Source organism: Palaemon carinicauda, chromosome 35 (assembly GCF_036898095.1).
Source record: "Palaemon carinicauda isolate YSFRI2023 chromosome 35, ASM3689809v2, whole genome shotgun sequence".
In the NCBI taxonomy this organism is placed as follows: Eukaryota; Metazoa; Arthropoda; class Malacostraca; order Decapoda; family Palaemonidae; genus Palaemon; species Palaemon carinicauda.
This window is the reverse complement of record NC_090759.1, coordinates 30400602-30418919: the sequence shown is the minus strand read 5'-3', so window position 1 is coordinate 30418919 and position 18318 is coordinate 30400602. Positions and strand designations below refer to the sequence as shown.

The 18318-nt window shown below is 40.9% G+C and overlaps 1 protein-coding gene across 1 annotated transcript; it reads left to right on the top strand.

Annotated features, from left to right (window-relative positions):
• The first annotated feature begins 8928 nt into the window (after positions 1-8928).
• LOC137627209 (zinc finger protein OZF-like) lies at positions 8929-10191 on the top strand. Its single transcript, XM_068358290.1, has one exon. It carries the CDS (start codon positions 8929-8931, stop codon positions 10189-10191), a length of 1263 nt encoding a protein of 420 aa, XP_068214391.1.
• The last annotated feature ends 8127 nt before the right edge of the window (positions 10192-18318 follow it).

Sequence of the window (18318 nt, the reverse complement as noted above, 5' to 3'; positions counted from 1 at the left end):
TGTCCAGCACGCAACCATTTTCTGACCTATGTATCTACTTACATTTTCTTCAAAACATCCATGGAAAGCTATTTATTTTGGTACCCCATATACAGTAATTCCATGATTTTCTTTCATTTCCTGAGGAATAGATACTGTAATTGGTTTTCTTATATTTGATAAGGTATGTACTGTACTGTATTTGTATATGCTCTTCCAATTTCTTTGTCTGCTTTTTTATATATTAATGAGATGTGGCTAGCAATTTATAATCTCACGACAGAAATATTTTATTATAGGTAGTAGGTTGGCCAGGGCACCAACCACCCGTTGTGATACTAATGCTAGAGAGTTATTGGATCTTTTGGCTGGCCATACGGTACTACATTGGATCCCTCTCTGGTTACGGTTCATTTTTTCTTTGCCTACACATACACCGAATAGTCTGGCCTATTCCTTTCCTCTGTCCTCATACATCTGACAACACGGAGATTACCAAACTATTCTTATTCACTTAATTACTGCAATGTAATTGTTCAGTGGCTACTTTCCTCTTGATAAGGATAGAAGAGACTCGTTTAACTATGGTAAGCAGCTCTTCTAAGAGAAGACACTCCAAAATCAAACCATTGTTCTCTAGTCTTGGGTAGTGCTATAGTCTCTGTACCATGGTCTTCCACTGTCTTGGGTTACAGTTCTCTTGCTTGACGGTACACTCGGACATGCTATTCTATCTTCTTTCTCTTCAGTTTGTGTTTTTGAAGTTTTTGTAGTTTATATATGGAAGATCTAATTTAATGTTGTTGCTGTTCTTAAAATATTTTTTTTTATTGTTCTTTACTCATCTTGTAGTATATTTATTTTCTTTCCTCACTGGGCTATTTTCCCCTGTTGGAGCCCCTGGGCTTATAGCGTCCTGCTTTTCCAATTAGTGTTATAACATAGCTTGTAATAATGATAGTAATAGCCATGTCTTGCTTCCTCGTGTGCATTTGGTGCATGTAGCGTATATTATATCGGTGTGTGGGGAGCAATATTTTTGGGTTTAAAAGTAGAGGCTCAACACTATATAGTAAATAACCCAAAAATATGATGGTTAGGTCCTTACGATTCCAGGTGGTGAGGAAAATTACTGGTAAAAGCTCACACATACATACTAAAGTCTATTCACTCAATCTCTATAAAAAAAATCTTTGAAGGCCATTTTCTCAGAGCTAGAATTTTTTGGAGAAAATTTCCATCTACTTGTTTTAATATGAGACAGTTTTTTTCATTCAAACAGGAAAATAGAGACCTTTATTGCCTATAATCTGCACTATCACATTTAGAAAGAACAAATAACTTCCATATGAAAAATAGTCACACTAGAAGGTACATGTAGTTTCTATATATTGATAAAATGATCATCATCATCATCATCTCCTCCTTCGTCTATTGATGCCAAGGGCCTCAGTTAGATTTCGCCAGTCATCTCTATCTTGAGCTTTTAATTCATTACTATACTTCTCCATTCATGATCTCCTACTTCGCGCTTCATAGTCCTCAACCATGTAGGCTTGGGTCCTCCAACTCTTCAAGTCCCTTGTGAAGCTCAGCTGAACGTTTGGTGAACTAATCTCTCTTGGGGTGTGCGAAAAGCATGCTCAAACCATCTCCATCTACCCCTCATCATGATCTCATCCACATGTGGTATTGAGTAATATCCCTTATAGTTTTATTTCTAATCCTGTCCTGCCATTTAACTCCCAATATCCTTCTTAGGGGTTTGTTCTCAAGTCTACTAGATCTATTGGAGATTGTTTCATTGTCATACCTAGCTCATGTCCTTAGAGTAACACTTACTCACTGAACTGATATATAGTCTGATTTTTATATGTAATTTCAGGCATTTTGATTTCCAAATTTTACTTAACCTAGCCATTGTTTGATTTGTTTTTTTTTTCAATCTTTCACTAAACTCTAATTCTAAAGACCCTGTATTGGAGATCATAGTTCCTAGGAACGTAAAGGATTCTATCTCATTAATCGCTTCTCCTTCCAATGATATTTCATCTTCCATTGCATACTCTGTTCTCATCATCTCTGTCTTTCTTCTGTTTATCTTGAGCCCAACCGCGTGTGATATTTCATGCATTCTGGTAAGCAAGCATTGCAAATCCTGTGGTGTTCTGCTAATAACGACAGCATTGTCAGCATACTCTAGGTCTGCTAAATTCCTATCACTAATCCAGTCCAATCCTTCTCCCCCATCTCTGACTGTTCTACACATTCCCTTGGAGTACTTCGCTGATCACTGGAAATTCATTTGATAAGACTCATTTAACATTAAGTTTGCACTTGCTATGCTCATGAACAGACTTAATCAAATTTACATATTTAAGAGAAATTCCATACTAACGCAGGACTACAAAATTGGCCGGGGCACATTATCAAAGGCTTTTTCATAGTCTACAAATACCATCAAATGGGGATTTCTATATTCTATGCATTGCTGTACAATGTCTTGAAATGAAAATTTGGTCACTGCAACCTCTACCTTTTCTAAATCTTGCTTGTTCATCTTTCAGCTTTTCACCAATCTTTTCTCTTGAGTCTCTTATGAATAAAATAATACATATAAAAAATGGAAATACAGTACTATTAAAATTTCCTTTTCCAAATTTTTGTATATAAGGTTACCTGTTGGCCAAGAAATAAAAATGTAGATAGAGTTTGAAGTAACCCCAAAATACCTGTAGCATTGTTTTGATGCTGATTCACACTCATTAAGCACTAGAGTAGTGTCTATTTTTTTTTCATATTTCATGTCTCCACTAAAAAAGGCCAAGTTCACAATCATTTGCACATTTTCTGGTATGCTGTTCTGTAATTCTATTTTGGTTAGTCTAGTTAACACTTTATACATTTGTTCCTATGCTCATACAAACCCTTGTCCTTTAATTATGGGGGAGATAGTTTGCCTCAGCACGAGTTGAAATCGGCCATTGAAAATGGATAATGAGCAGTCCAACTGGAGAGGGTAAGGGCCGAAGAGCCCCACCCCCATCCAGTTAGCTAATAACACACTTTTGCTTCGACCATTGTGACATATGGACATACTGTATTAAATTTACGGCTCTTGCCATAACTATTGTTTTTTTTTTCTTAACAGTGTTGGGTCGTTGAATAATGGAATGGAAACAAGATCTTTGTGTTGCAGTGAATGGGCGGACGCATCAGCTGTTGCTGGCGAAGCCGACTGTGGTTCCACATTTTTTGGTGATTCGAGGTACATGTCTGTTCACATGTGTGTTCTTGCCCCCGAGTTTCAATTATGGCTTTACTGGTTGTGCCAGGCATTTTCCTGAATGGCTAAGCACGCTATGCATTTGCAGAAGTAGGACTAGGTAATGGCCAAGAAGACACTGGCAAAGGTTGCTGTCATTCTCCATGGTACGGAGGGGTCTGCTACTATCCCCCTGCACTTATGCCACGGTGGTTATGAGAGAGCAAATCGACATCAGAATTCTTTTCAGGTTTTGTTTGTGCATTGGGAACTGTTGAGTATATTCTGCTCTCCTTCGGAGGCTGAAGGGCCTTCTGCTGTGACCGTGCAGGCTGTGAACAACAAGTTTGACCTGAGGAAGGTTTAGACTTCCTGAGGACTTTCAGGTAGGCCCTCCATGAACACGGAGGCTGGTAGCCAAGGTTACCTCTCTCCCAGTATCCCCTGTGACTTGTTTTTCTTGTGGCCCCAGTGGCAAAGGGAGTGATGGTTTCCCCCTGTGTCAGGGAATCCAGTGGTTGGTAAGTAAGTGTTTCCCTTGTCCATGATGTGACCCAATCCATGACCCAGTGCCAGTGTTTGCCTCCTCATCCCCTTGATTTGTCAACCCAACCCTTGTGTCAGAGGTCCGGGTCCAGTTCCAGTGTGAGTCACTTATTTCCCACCCTTCTCCCAACATTCAATGATTTCAAAAGAATATTAGAGTTGTAGAGGTGAAAGGTTTTATCTTCCTCTTATGAAGAGGAGAGTCAGACACCAGGTAACAGCTTGGAGATAAGGGATATACGTTAGAGAGAAAAAAAAAACTTTAATTTCAAATTTTTAAGGTTGAGAAGCTGGTGTTTGTATAAGATGAGTTTCGTTATTAGAATTTTGTTTTTGATCAGTGTAATGTACTAAGAAAGTTACATATTGTGGTATAAATGGAAATAAGTCTTTCATGTAAAGTTTATAACTTTATTTTGATGATACCTCTATGTCACTGCTTATATCAATGAAGAGCGAGCTTTCGATGTTTAACAAAGTAAGAAGTTTTTACACGCCCCTGTCGTACACACGACACCCACAAGGTGCTCACGCGAGGGTAGTAACCTCTGCATTCCATGCTTTTATCTTTCTCTAGTATATTTGGAAGATTTATATTAGAAAAATGTAAAGAAGGACTTCTTTCACCGGGCGTCACAGGTCTCTTCCCAGAAATAGATTTTTCCTTGGTCAAAATCCCTTTTTTTCTCATTTTGAATTTCCTTTGGTTTGGGGTTATTCTGGAAGTTTTTTTTCCTGCTTAGTTGCCTTGCCACTGCACAGGCCCTATGGCAGTCTGGAATATAAACAATTAGATTTTATGTTGGAGCTTTTCTTCTCATTGTTTGATATTGGGATGGTATTTTTTAACCATTTTACTTTCTACTTAGTGTTTATTAATTAAGATACTGTATTGTCATTAATATTCTGATAGTCGCAGTTTGAAAATGCTGTACATACCTGAAAGGGGTTAGAAGGGTTTCCTCATCCAGTCCTATTAGTTACATATTTTTGGAGGAAAGAAAATAGTCCTCTAGTGAGTGTTTATTTTCTAATCCTTTTGTCTTTATACAGTAGTACTATGATTTGGTTTTGATGTTATATGTACATTTACCTACATACTGTATATGCATTTTGTTCCTACACAAATATAAACCCTCGTTCTTGACTTAGAAGAGATATCAGTGAAGCTGGAGTCCAGAGTGACATCTGGTCGATGTGTTTGTATCACCCTGTCTGGCCTTGTACTGTAGTCCCAAAGTAATTTAGTGTGATCACTTTCTATCACAGCTTGAGGTTGATGTACCATTTATTGCTGCATTGTATTTGATATTTTCTATATTGACTCCAATGGAGAGTTTTAGCCACTGTATTGTTGTTTTAATATTGATTTTGAGCAAGTACTGAACCTTCACTGGCGATGTGGTTGATGTTATATCTTGTGCTGCCATTATCATCTCTTCAGTTTCCTTCTTAAGGTCTTTTCTCTGTAGCCATTGCCATGTTTCCCTAATGGTAAATTCTTCAGTTTGTCTCAGAAAGTGTCCATGCACTAGTTTTCTTTTTTATTCTTCCAGCCTTTTTTTTCCCCTGTTCTCTCCTTATACACTTCTGGGTCTTCATTCTCCTTTATCGAGTTTTTTTCCCATGCACTCTTAAGGTACTGCCCCAATGCTCTACTTTCAATGTAGACAATGTTAAATACTGAAGAGTCCTTTTCCTCCTCCACTGCATATTTGCTCTTGGCTGCACTGCATGGTACATAATCATTACCTTCCTAATTTTCCTATCCGTGTTGCATAGCTCTGACTTCTTCCACTCCACTATTCCAGCACTGTGCCTGTTTACTGGCAATGCCGAGGGGTTTATAGACCATCATATTTCCAGAGTTAAGCTTTGCCTTCATTATAGCTTTGATTCCTTGCATGTATTTTCTTCTAATCTTTTCATCTTTTCTTTCATCTCTTGGTATGTTATTGCTTCTTCTATTACTCCACGGTCTGTATAGCCTGCTTCATCTATATCCTTGATAACATTTCCATCGGGCACGTTTATCCCTTCTGTTCTTGTCACGTTTCCTTTCTCTATGTTAACTAGAGCACATCTTTTATTCCAAATTGCATCTTGATGTCTCCTGATACGATTCTTACCAGCTTTTTTTGTCATTCATGAACATCAGGTTTATTCTGCTACCTCCTTTGTTCAGTTGGTGCCTAACTTTGGTCTTTTCCAGCACTCTTTTCATGGGAATTATAGCTACTGTGAAGAGTAGTGGGGGATAGTGAATCCCCTTGTTGACATCTGCCAACTATTTTCCATAACATTTAAGTATAGTTTATCTTTGAGTATTCCATCAGTATGGTATCATGTTGAAGGCTTTCTTTTAGTCTATCCATGACATACTCAGGTTGCTTTTCCTTCTTTTGCTATTCATTACCATTTTGTCTGTTGGTAGCTGGTCTTTTGTGCCTCTGCTTTTCCTTCTGCATTCTGTTTCTAGCTGGGAATGGTGTTTATTTCCTCTAAGTAGATGTACAGTCTTTCACTGATGATGTATGTTAGTAGCTTCCATATTATTGGTGGGCAGGTAATTGGTCTGTAATTGCTTGTTATATTACCTTTATATTTTTTCTTTTTGAAATATACAAGTCTTTCCTGTGGTCATCTATTCAGGTGCTTGGTAATGTTGGATACAATGCTGGGCTTGTTTTGTCATTCTTGTATGTACGGCTCTGAAGTTTTGAGCCAGGAACCATGAACTTCATCAGGGGCGTGAGGCTTTCCAGTTTGGAGTTTTCTTCAGCTGTTTTTTTATAGCCTTGGTCATGATATCAGAGAACCTTTGCTTAACTCTTCCATTTTCATCACTTTTTATATCTTTTAGCCATTTGTTCATTGATTGTGGCCCATTGGATTATTTCATATGCCTTCTCAGAATCTTTTGGTTCATTCCACTTAACCATTTAGTTGGCTATGTAGGCACTAATGATTTTTTTCGAAGAGTTTGTCCTGCTGATATCCTTTATTTCTGTTTACATATCTCTGGGTCTTCTGGGCCTTTACCTTTATTCTTTGTCTGATATCTTCTCTTATATTGTTCAGGCCCCTCTCCTGCACTTTGTATTTCTCATTCATTTCCTTCCATATCTTGCCATTGTTTATTCAAGTCAGCTCTCATCTCTGTTATTTGGTTTTCCAATCTCCTTTTCCAAGGAGGTTGTCTTTGACTCTGCTCATTGGTGTGTGATGTTGGTATCTTTATTGCCATTAATGGCACAACTAGTCTTCCTCCTGCATGTTATTGGTTTATTTTTTGTGATAATACCAGTGTAGATTAGTCTCAATATTTAGTTGACTTCCTTTGTTTTTTCCTTTAGTTTCTTCTGGTTGTAGGCTTTTAGGGCTGGTATATTTAGTCTTCCTCTATCATCTTTCATCCAATGTCTTATTTTGCTCAGATGTTCTGCCATCTCATCAGTCAATTCTATTTCAGTCTCTTGCTGGCCATTGTACTATGGGTTGTTGATGTCTCCATCTGTAGTTACCACTTCTTTTAGCAGCCTGAGTGGGTCATGTGGTTCTTCTCGGGTGTTGTCATATCTCTTTCTATTTCTTCTCTTCAAGTTTTAGATAGCCAGTTTTTCTTCTTCATTTTTTTGTATTTGATTGGCAAGTCTCTTTTCTGTCTGTGGGGAATTGTTGCCAGATGTTATGCATTCTTTTTTAGACCATTCTGAATGTAGCATAGCCATACCTCTTTATTTTCTTCCCTTCTTCATTTTCTTCATTGTTATGCTGCCATTGAAGTCTCCTGTGAGGCTACTTCTTGATTTTTATTAAAATCCGTTTCTCAATGATGACTGCCAAGTATCTGACCTTCCTCTACTGTCCTTGAGTTGTATACCTGACTACTAGATGAAGCCCTTCCATTTCTAGAAGTTCCATTTATGTCAGTGGTGTTAATTCCTTGATTTGCATCCATCATTATTTAGTTTGCCATTTTACCCATACCTAGGCTCTACCAATGGAAGTTAGGAGTGTTGGTGAAAAAAGCAAAAAAAGGAGACCTGACTGATTGCATAACACTTACGTCAGTTGTTATGAAAATATATACTGTAGTATGCTTATTCTAAAGAGATGAAAGAGAAAGATTGATGAAAAGCTAAGGGATGAACAAGCAGGATTTAGAAAAGCTAGAAGTTGCACTGATAAGTACTCTATATCAGCTGAATGGACTAAGATAATCATGGTAAAGAACTTTACCCAAGGGAACACCAGTGTGGTGAGGATTCAAACCTATGTCCCTGAGGATCCCAGAATTCACACGACGAGTACTCTAACCATAACTATTATTATATCTATTCTTTACAAAATCTGTGGTTCATTATAAGAATCGAGTGAGTTTCCCCAGGTTTTATGCTCTTTATTGAATGGTAAAAATTGGAACAGAAATATGTGTTAGACTTATAAAAGACTCAAAGGAATTAATGTTTAATTTGTTAATGCAACAGTTTCATCCCAGTTACACATGGGTGCTGAATGACCTCCTAGGTCCAAATGCTAGCTTTATAACCCAATTCATGAATTCAAATCAATGAAAAGGGGAAGACAGAAACCTTTCCTGCTCAGTACTCACTAAAACTGGAAGGCCCTCATATACTGCCTACAGTGTCTCTTGGAATGATCATAGCAAGTGATACCCACCCATGGGAAGTGTATGGATTAAACATAAGACTTAATCAAGGACACAACTAAGAGTGTATTCTTAGTCTCATGATAAGTTACAATATATATGTTTTTTTTTTTTTCATTTTATTTTGAGATCTAGATTCATACATTTTCTTCATGAGATGGGACTCAGATTTTGCATTGACATCAAGCTAGGTGTCATAACCAAATTGTTTACCCCACCATTTCTGTATAACAGTCCTCTTGTTTACTATGAAGTATGTGCTAACTCCACAATTTATACTTTTTAAAGTTCTTTGTACTCTATGTAATCTGATATGCTATAAATACAGATTTTAAAGACTATTTCTTAGATGACAGCACATTTCTTCCTCAGACCCTGTCCATACACTTGAATACTGTACACAGGCAGCTTTACTTCATTTACATCAGTACTGAAGAAAAATATAGCCATAATAATCTGTAGCATCATGATTACCCTTTCTGTATATGTGATTTATAGAGTTATTGTTAGGCATAATTATTTCTTTATGACTTTACTACCTACAGGAGGAAGTGGTGAATCTACCCCAGGAGAGGTGAGGCTTGACCCATCAAGAAGTATCTTTCTTAATGCTGAGATTCCAAATAAAGACCGCATAGAAATCTCTCAGGAAACATCCAAGTCTTTAGTTGAGCAGCCAGAATCTCTCACAGGTTCAAAACAATGCTTTCAATGTGATGAATGTGGTAAGGAATTCACACAGCGACAAGCTCTAAGATATCACAAAATTTGGCGTCATAATGGAGAGCGGTTGGGACCTTGTCCATATTGCAGTTACAAGGCTCCTGATGCCACTAAACTCAAAGATCACGTTAAAAAGGTCCATCACGGATTTAGTCCTTACAAATGTAAATTTTGCTCAAAACAGTTTAAATCCCACTCTAACCATAAGGAGCATGAAGCAAAACATCAAGGAACTGGAAGCTTTAAGTGTAAGTTTTGTAGGAAAACGTTTGCAATTTCGTCATCATTGGAACGTCATGAGCGTTATCATTTTAGCAGTCGTCCATATGTGTGTAACTATTGTGAAAAAAGCTTTAAAGCAAAGCCCCATCTGAAAAGACACATTCATTGTATACACTTGAAAGAGAAAAATCTACTTTGCAAGTTATGTGGTAAGGCTCATGCTAATAACTGGAATTTGAAAATGCACATGAAGACTCATGAACTCAGCCAGAAGACCATTGTTAGATCATGTAATATTTGCAATTGTAAATTCAAAAATAATACTGGACTTGCTGCTCACATGCGTAAACAGCATTGTGTGACATCAATATTTTGTGAAGAGCCAAAACTAGATACCAAAATTCTTGATACTACAGCAGCAAGAGATGAGAGTGGTAAGCCTATTGCTCCTGCAGTAGCTGTTTCAACATGTGTGAGTTATGACATATCAGATTATAGTGAAGGAGATTGCCAAGCCATAACCTCTCATAATAGTTCAGTGGAAGAAGAGGAAGGAGTGCCAGCTCATTCTACAAGTGAGATATCTGAACACAGAACAATTGTCATTCAAGATGGCTCAGTTTGCAGTGACATTCCTGACATTAAAGGGGAAAGTACTCTGGTATATGCAGACTTTCTTGGAGATTCATCTGTTCACACTTTTGAGCTTTATACATGTGATATTTGCTCTAGTGAGTTTCAGTGTAAGGATGAATTCATAAAGCATGATCACATTCCTCAATAAGAGAAGTTTCTAGTACTAAAAATGAGCTAGTCGTGTTTCTTTTATTCTTATGATATTTTTAGTTAATCTAATTGATGCAGAGATGTACATATAGAGTTTTATTTATTGTGAATTTCTGTATATAGATATAGATTGAATTTTGTAAACAGTATTACCTCATGAATATTTTGTATGTTTATAATTCATTGGGGTTTTATACCTCAATTCAAGACATTTCATTTTGAATACCATTCAAAAGTTTCTATTCTGTAATGCCCACATCATATCAGGGTTAATTTATAGTTCCATAAATGTTTAAAATATTGCAGCAACTATTTTTGAAGATTTATTAATTTCAATTAAATATCTCTATGCTCAATATATGTTTCATCCTAGTGAGTTATTCAATAAATGCAGAGTATAAGTATTTGAATGATACAGCAATTAAATTTATTTATGATTGTGTTGAATTGCCTAACCTTAAGAAAGTATTCCAGTATTGATAGTGAGGTCAAAAGAAAAGCCAGTAAAGACAGTAAAGCAGATGAGGCTGACAAAGCTATGAATTCAGGAAATGGCTATGGTGTAAGAATTGCTCATAGAATTATTATTGAAATCTTGACTGGGGCAAAGAAGCATATACCCATCAAAAAGAGAGATGGCTCTGTTATAGCAGCAGAAGATGAAGAAAGACAACGTTGGATGGAACACTTTAGTGAGGTTATGAATAGGAGATATGAAGAGAATAATTTGATTGATATACCTGGAGCTGATGAAGACCTTGATGTGCCCATGAATGAATTCAGCATGTTTGAAGTCGAAGCTATCCTAAAAAACCCAAAGAGATGGAAAGGCCCGGGATGTGCTGGAATAACTGCCGAGATGATACTGGGGGAAAATGAAGTGATTCCCAGACAACTTACAAGATTATTTTGTAGAATGTGGCATGAAGAGAAAACCTGATGAATGGAAGTTAGGAGTGTTGGTGAAAATAGCAAAAAAAGGAGACCTGACTGAATGCATAACACTTACGTCAGTTATTATGAAAATATATACTGTAGTATGCTTTTCCTAAAGAGGTGAGAGAGAAAGATTGTTGAAAAGCTAAGGGATGAACAAGCAGGATTTAGAAAAAGTAGAAGTTGCACTGACAAAATTTTCATTTTAAGACATGTACTACAATGCATAGAATATAGAAATTCCCTATAGATGGCATTTGTGGACTATGAAAAAGCCTTTGATAGTGTGCACCAGCCAATTTTGTGGGGAGTCCTGCGTTATTATGGAATTCCTCATAAATATGTTAATTTAATTGTCTGTTCACGAGCATAGCAAGTGCAAAGTTAATGTTAATGGAGTCTTTTTAAATTAATTTTCCAGTTAACAGTGGAGTACTCCAAGGGAATGTGTTGTCACCTATGTTGTTTATCCTCCTCTTGGATTTTGTAATACATAGAACAGTCAGAGATGGTGGAGAAGGATTGGACTGGATTGGTGATAGGAATTTAGCAGATCTAGAGTATGCTGATGATGCTGTCCTTGTTAGCAGAACACCACAGGATTTGCAATGCTTGCTTACCAGAATGCATGAAATATCACATGATGTTGGACTGAAGGTAAATAGAAGAAAGACAAGAGATGATGAGAATGTAGTATGCAATGGAAGATGAAATGTCATTGGAAGGAGAAGCATTAATGAGGTACAATCATTTAAGTATTTAGGAAATATGATCCCCAATACAGGGTCTTTAGAATTAGAGTTTAGTGAAAGATTGAAAAAAGAAGATCAGGCAATGGCTAGGTTAAGTAAAATTTGGAAATAAAACTGCCTGAAATTACATATGAAAATCAGACTATGTCTCAATTTAGTGAGATCGGTGTTACTGTATGGACATGAGTCATATTATGACAATGAAACATTCTCCAATAGATCTAGTAGATTTGAAAACAAAGCCCTCAGAAGGATGTTGGGAGTTAAATGGCAGGACATGATTAGAAATGAGACTATAAGAGAGATTACTTGAGTTCCACATGTGGACGAGATCATGATACGTGGTAGATGGAGATGGTTTGGGCGCGCTCTTCGCACTCACCAATAGAGATTAGTTTACCAAACATTCAGCTGGGCTCCACAAGACACGAGAAGAGTTGCAAGATCCAGGCCTACATGGCTGAGGACTATGAAGTGGGAAGTAGGAGATGATGAATGGAGAAGTATTGAATTAAAAGCTCAAGATAGAGACAACTGGGGTCGTTTGCCTCAATTGTCCAGTGGAGAACAAATGCCTCAGGCATGTCCTTCCACCTGCACCTGTGTATGGCCTTTCTGTGCCAGTCTGCACCCGCAAACTTTCTTAGTTCATCAATCCATTGTATTCTCTTCCTTCCCCTGCTTCTTTTGCAATCTCTAGGAACCCATTCTGTTATTCTTAATGTCCATATATTGTCTGTCATTCTCATTATATGTCCTGCCCATGTCCATTTTTTTTTTTTTTTATTATTAATCTCATATCCATACTGCTCTTTTTCTCTCACTTAGTGTTATTCCCATCATTATTTTTTCATAGCTCTTTGAGTTCTAACTAGATTATGTTTTAAGGCTTTAATAAGGATCCAAGTTTCTGATGCATAAGACCATCTGATTAGATACTTTTCTTTCTAGAGAAAGTGGCATTTTACTTTTCATTATCTTATTTTGTTTTCCAAATGCTCTCCTTCTCATGCTTATGCTTCTTTAAATTTTAGTCGCATGTCCTGGGGAAACACTCACTGTCTGACCTAAGTACGTTTATTCATTAACAATCTCATATTCATTTTCTGTACTACATTTCTGTTTTCTCTATTAAAATCTTTTATCATATTTTTTAATTCCTCCCACGATTCACTAAACACAACTTTGTCATCTGCAAATCTTAAGTTGTTAAGGTATTCCCCATTAATTCTAATTCTTACATTTTCCTAATCTAAAGTCTTAAAAACTTCTTTTTGGGCTCAAGCCATGGCGTCCTGATGGAAGGTTCCTTTTTGGTAGCTTCCTTGGGTATAAGACTACTAAGATATTCCCAGAGAATTTAACCACAGGTTATCACAGAATTCTAACTTCTGGAGCGAGTATCTCAAAGGTTTCCCTTTAAGACATCGTATATCAACAGGGGACGCATGTCTGAACGCGCCACATAGCTATCTTCACCCCGAACAGAGTTAATGCTTCGGTGTGTAAGGGTTGAGAATAGCTGGGAGCCGCTCCACAGCCAATCTCACTCGTGGCTACTACTGATACTCGAGACGTAATCCTTTGTTTAGTAGCTGCCCTACTTAGACGGATTTTCCCTGTGTTACCTTTATCGATTTGCATCTACGTTATGTCGCTACCTTCGGCCTCGCCTTCTTCTGGAAAGTTGAGTACAAGGTCCCAGTATTGTTTAGTTAAGCTCTGACCATAAAGTAAATATTACTTTCCGAGATAATTGCTGTTTTGTGGCAGAGCTGTGCCTCTACCGGACCCGCCATTTTATGGCATCGTTGTTGTTATGCATGCCTTATTTAGTTAGCCACAACAACGCTTCCGGCCTTATTTACTAATCGAATACATTAGTTTATTTAGTCTTCATAGCTAGGAACTTTTGTATCGTGTTTCGACGCTTTTTATCGGTCATCGATTGACCTCATACCAGTCGGCTACTATAGCCCCCAGGCCAGTGAGCCTACATATAAGTGTTCATGCATGATTTATTAGTGATCCTAGGCTAAGTTATGAAGATAGTGGCATTATTTTACAATACTTTTGACCGTGATGCAAATGTTTTTCGCCTTCAGGGACCATATAGGGGATAGGTTAGTTAGTGACTCTTTCTAACCTAACCTACTTGTAGGACCCCTATATGCTTCCTTCATCCCCTGCCTTGGCATTCCCTCTAATTAGCCTTGATTCCTTTTCTGAGTAAAGGGATCAAATGTCTAATAGAGTATATATCGCCTCTCAGTCCTCCCTAAGGGAATGAACCCCCCTTAGGGTTGCGTCCGAGAGTGAGGTTAGGCTAGCCCTACCTCTATGGCTAGGATTGTCTATGACTTTCCTGCGATAGCGATATGTCTTCTTCCTTTCCTAGTTCAGGACTTTTAGCCCTGCTCTAGGTTGGGTTAGGAAGGTTTCTCTGTTCCATGCTGAAACTGTACTCATGCACCGTTTTAGCCGATCTGCCTTATCTTAGGTTAGGGAGTGTCCTCCCTTTCCCTAGTGGCCGCTCTGGTACAGAAACCCCTCCTTGGAAGACTTCTCTCTTCTCCCTTCCCCACCTATCTCTTGTATAGCCTAGCCTATGCTTAGGTTAGTCTATACCCATCTGTCCCCTGTCCTACAATTCCTCCTTAGGGTGGAGTAGTAGGGCTACCCGAGCTTCCATGTGCAGTCCGCTCTGGTACATATACCTTCACAGTGTCCTATGGGGTTAGTTGCTAGAATTGTTCTGCATATGGGAGTCTTCCCCCCCCCCCCCCCTTTGGGTGTCCCCTAGCCCTCCCTTGGGCTACCTAGCTCCCGGTCCTCAGTGACCCCTGCTCCTGGATGTTAGAGCCTGCCTCTATCATGGGTACACCCTCTCAGGGGAGGGGGGGATGTCCGGAGTCCATGACGGAACTTCCTGCATTCCTTCCCTCCCCCCTGTCTCTCTCCCTATCCGGGTGCTGGTCTCTTGCCGCCTCTACTGTCGGCAATACCTGCCTCCTACCTTGGTGACTCTCCCTAACCTTGCCGCCAGCCCCCCGTGTGCCGGGGGACTGCCGACTGCCGCCGGCTACTACCGGTGGCTCTCCTTCCTCCTAGCTTGTCGTCCGCTCGCCGGTCGGCCGTGGGAGTGCCGGCATCTACTGCCGGCAATCCGGTTCCGCTTTAACCATCCTTATCCCAGTCACCAAACCGGCATCCTCCGACTGCCGGAGCCGCCGCTCCCCTGCCGGCGTGCCGCCGTTGTACCGGCGGCCGCCAACCTGGTATATGATTGACTTTGAACATTGTCTGTCCTAATGCCAGAAACTCTGCTGGAGCGAACTCCGGCATGCCGGAAACCCCCGGAGGCGTCAAGAATACTTGCACCCCCTTCTTCTAGCTATCATATGACAATGATAGCCCTATACCGCAAACAGATAGGCTGTTTCTACTATTAAGATCAGTACCTTGGTACTGTTCTGTTAGTGATCATGCTGTCTCTTTGCATTCTTCTAAATTCCAGCATGCTGCGTGCATCTTAGCACGGCTGGTTGCCGGAAGCAGTTACCTTAAAAGGAGACCTTCTAGCCCCTAGCTTGGGACCGAATGATCTCGGTCCCAATCTTACCCTTGGGTTTTTTCCACGGAATTCCATTGCCCTATGGAACTCTAAGGAACTCTATCCGGTGCCTTCGGTCGCTCGGATTATCCAAGGATCAAGCTTACGGTAACCAGCCGGGCGAGATGCATTGAGTATGTTCTCCTTTACTATTTCAATCTCTATGCATCACACCCTTCATTAAGTTAAAATTAATAATTAATGTTAACTTAGTTTAAGAGCCATTCTTATGACTCCCCCATACTCATTTTCTCTTTCTTCCACAGGAGGAGCAGATGAAGTGTGATTTCGCCTTCTGCGCTGTGAAACGCCCGCAGTTTTACGGGCATACGGCTTGCAGGACTCACGCCCCTTGTGCAGACAAGAAAGGGGATCTGAAGTTTTGGAATCCACTGAACTGTACGGTCTGTCAGGCTCACCTAGTTGAAGCCTTCCATAACCCTCCCTCAGCGGAGGTCAGAGACATTTCTCGTGAAAAGCTACGCAAGTGGGTGCGTGGCTTCCAGAAAAATGCCACCGGACCTTACCTGGCCACCGAAGAATTGAGGTCACTTTTGTTCCCTAAGGCCTCCCCTGATTCAGTGATACCCAAAGACGTGATCCCCACTGTCCAAATTACAGTGGAACCTGATGTAGTCATGGCTCAGTCCATGCACGAGTGCCGCTTGGATTCCGAAGATGACGAACAGATATCGGATGTCTCGGAAGACACGGAGAAAACGCTTATGGCTCAAGGAGCCGAAGATGAAGAAGACAAGGTGGAATACGCCGAGTCGGAGCAAGAGGTTGCTCCTCCTTCCATCCCCGCTCCTACTCCTACACCGTCGGAAATGTCTATTCCGTCTACCTCCTCGACCCCGGATCCTTCTTCTTCTACTCAAGAAATGATCCGACTGATTAGAGCCGTCATGGACGACAGGTTGAAGGAGAACCAGGAGTTCATCAGGTCCATGATGGGATCCAGAGAACCGAAGAGGATTTCGGTTAAGGATCTCCCTGCTTGCTCACATGCCAACCCGTGGAGGTATGCTGAGCATATGGTTATCGCGACCGGCAGAATCTTCGTCAGTGATAAGATCGGCACAGTCCCTTTGGAAGACGTGGAGTTCTTCCCAAACTTTGAGGCCTACCCGGACTGTTACGTCCGTCTTCGTTCCGAACCTGCCTCGAAGGAAGAGACCGAACCTAAGGAAGAGATAGTGTTCGATCTCGCAAAGGCCCAGGCTATGCTAGCCGCCGCATTCAAGAGTAGAGGCTTTACCTGCTCTAAGCTTCCGGCCCTGAGCAAGAAGCACCCTACTTATGTCGCACCTGAAAGTGCGGTTCTTCCATTCTTGGAAAAGGCCTTAGCTGCATGCCTTAAAGCTGCGGATGAAGGGAAAGCCTGCCCTACATTGGAGGAGTGCAGACCCTTCTCCATAGTTACTCCCCCTGACGCTCAACACTGGAAAGATGTCCAGCATACTTTCGTCGTGGGAAGGCTCGATCCTGACGTCGCCGGACGTCAGTTTAATGAAGACCTCCCTAAGCTCAACGATCACCTCCTTCGTCGGGAACAAGATACGAAGGAGAGGCTCGCAGCATCCCTATCTCATCAAGTCCAACTCGAAGTTATGGCCTGTGACACCAGAGTACCAGACCACTACATGGTACTCTCCAAATCCCACTTGATGACTGTAATGAAGGACTTGTACCACTTCATAAAGGCTCGAAGAGCCTGTCGTGAATTCGTGTTTGCAGGTGCCACCGTGAAACACGAACCCCGGAGGCTGATTTCCTCCAACATCTGGGGAAAACACCTCTTTCCTTCTGACCTTGTGAAGGAAATCACCGACAGAGCCGCCACGGAGAATAGGAACCTTCTCCACAAGTGGGGCATGTCCAGGAAAAGGAAACCCTCTCAGGACGACGGACCTCAACCTAAGAGGAAATCCCAAAAACAGAAACCCCAGCAACGTCAACAAAGACGTCAGTTTCCGGGACCCGCTACCTCCCAAGTGGTTGCCCAACCACAACAGACCTTTCAATTGGTCCCCCAACCGGTGTTGTCACAGTCACCGGTCTTCACCCCTGCTTTCGAGCAACAGTCAACTACCTTTCGTGCCAAAGGTAGAGGCTCATACAGGGGTGCAAGCAAAGACGCCTCTCGCCGTCCCTCCAGAGGCAGAGGAGGAAAGGGAGCTAGCGGCCGAGGCAGCAAGCCCTCGGGACACCAGAAGCAATGAAGTGCTTCCGGTGGGAGGAAGACTCCGCCAATTCCAGGATCGTTGGACCTTCGATCCCTGGGCACACAGCATCGTCAAGAAGGGTCTAGGCTGGAGTTGGACTCAACCACCCCCAATCTTCCAGCAATTCTTCCAACAATCAACCCCCCTTCTGGAAGAATACGTCCTAGATCTCTTGAACAAGAAGGTGATAAGGAAGGTAAAGTCCACCAGGTTCCAAGGGAGACTGTTTTGTGTCCCCAAGAAAGACTCAGACAAACTCAGAGTCATTCTGGACTTATCCCCCCTCAACAAGTTCATAGCGAACGACAAGTTCAAGATGCTGACGCTTCAACAAATAAGGACCCTTCTGCCTCGAGGTTCCTACACGGTCTCCATAGACCTGGCGGATGCCTACTGGCACGTTCCAATGAACCATCACGCTTCCTCCTACCTAGGATTTCGACTCCAAAGGAAAAGCTACGCCTTCCGGGCCATGCCCTTCGGCCTCAACATGGCCCCTCGGATCTTCACAAAACTGGCGGATGCCATAGTACAACAACTCCGCCTACGAAACGTCCAGGTGATGGCCTACCTCGACGACTGGCTAGTCTGGGCTC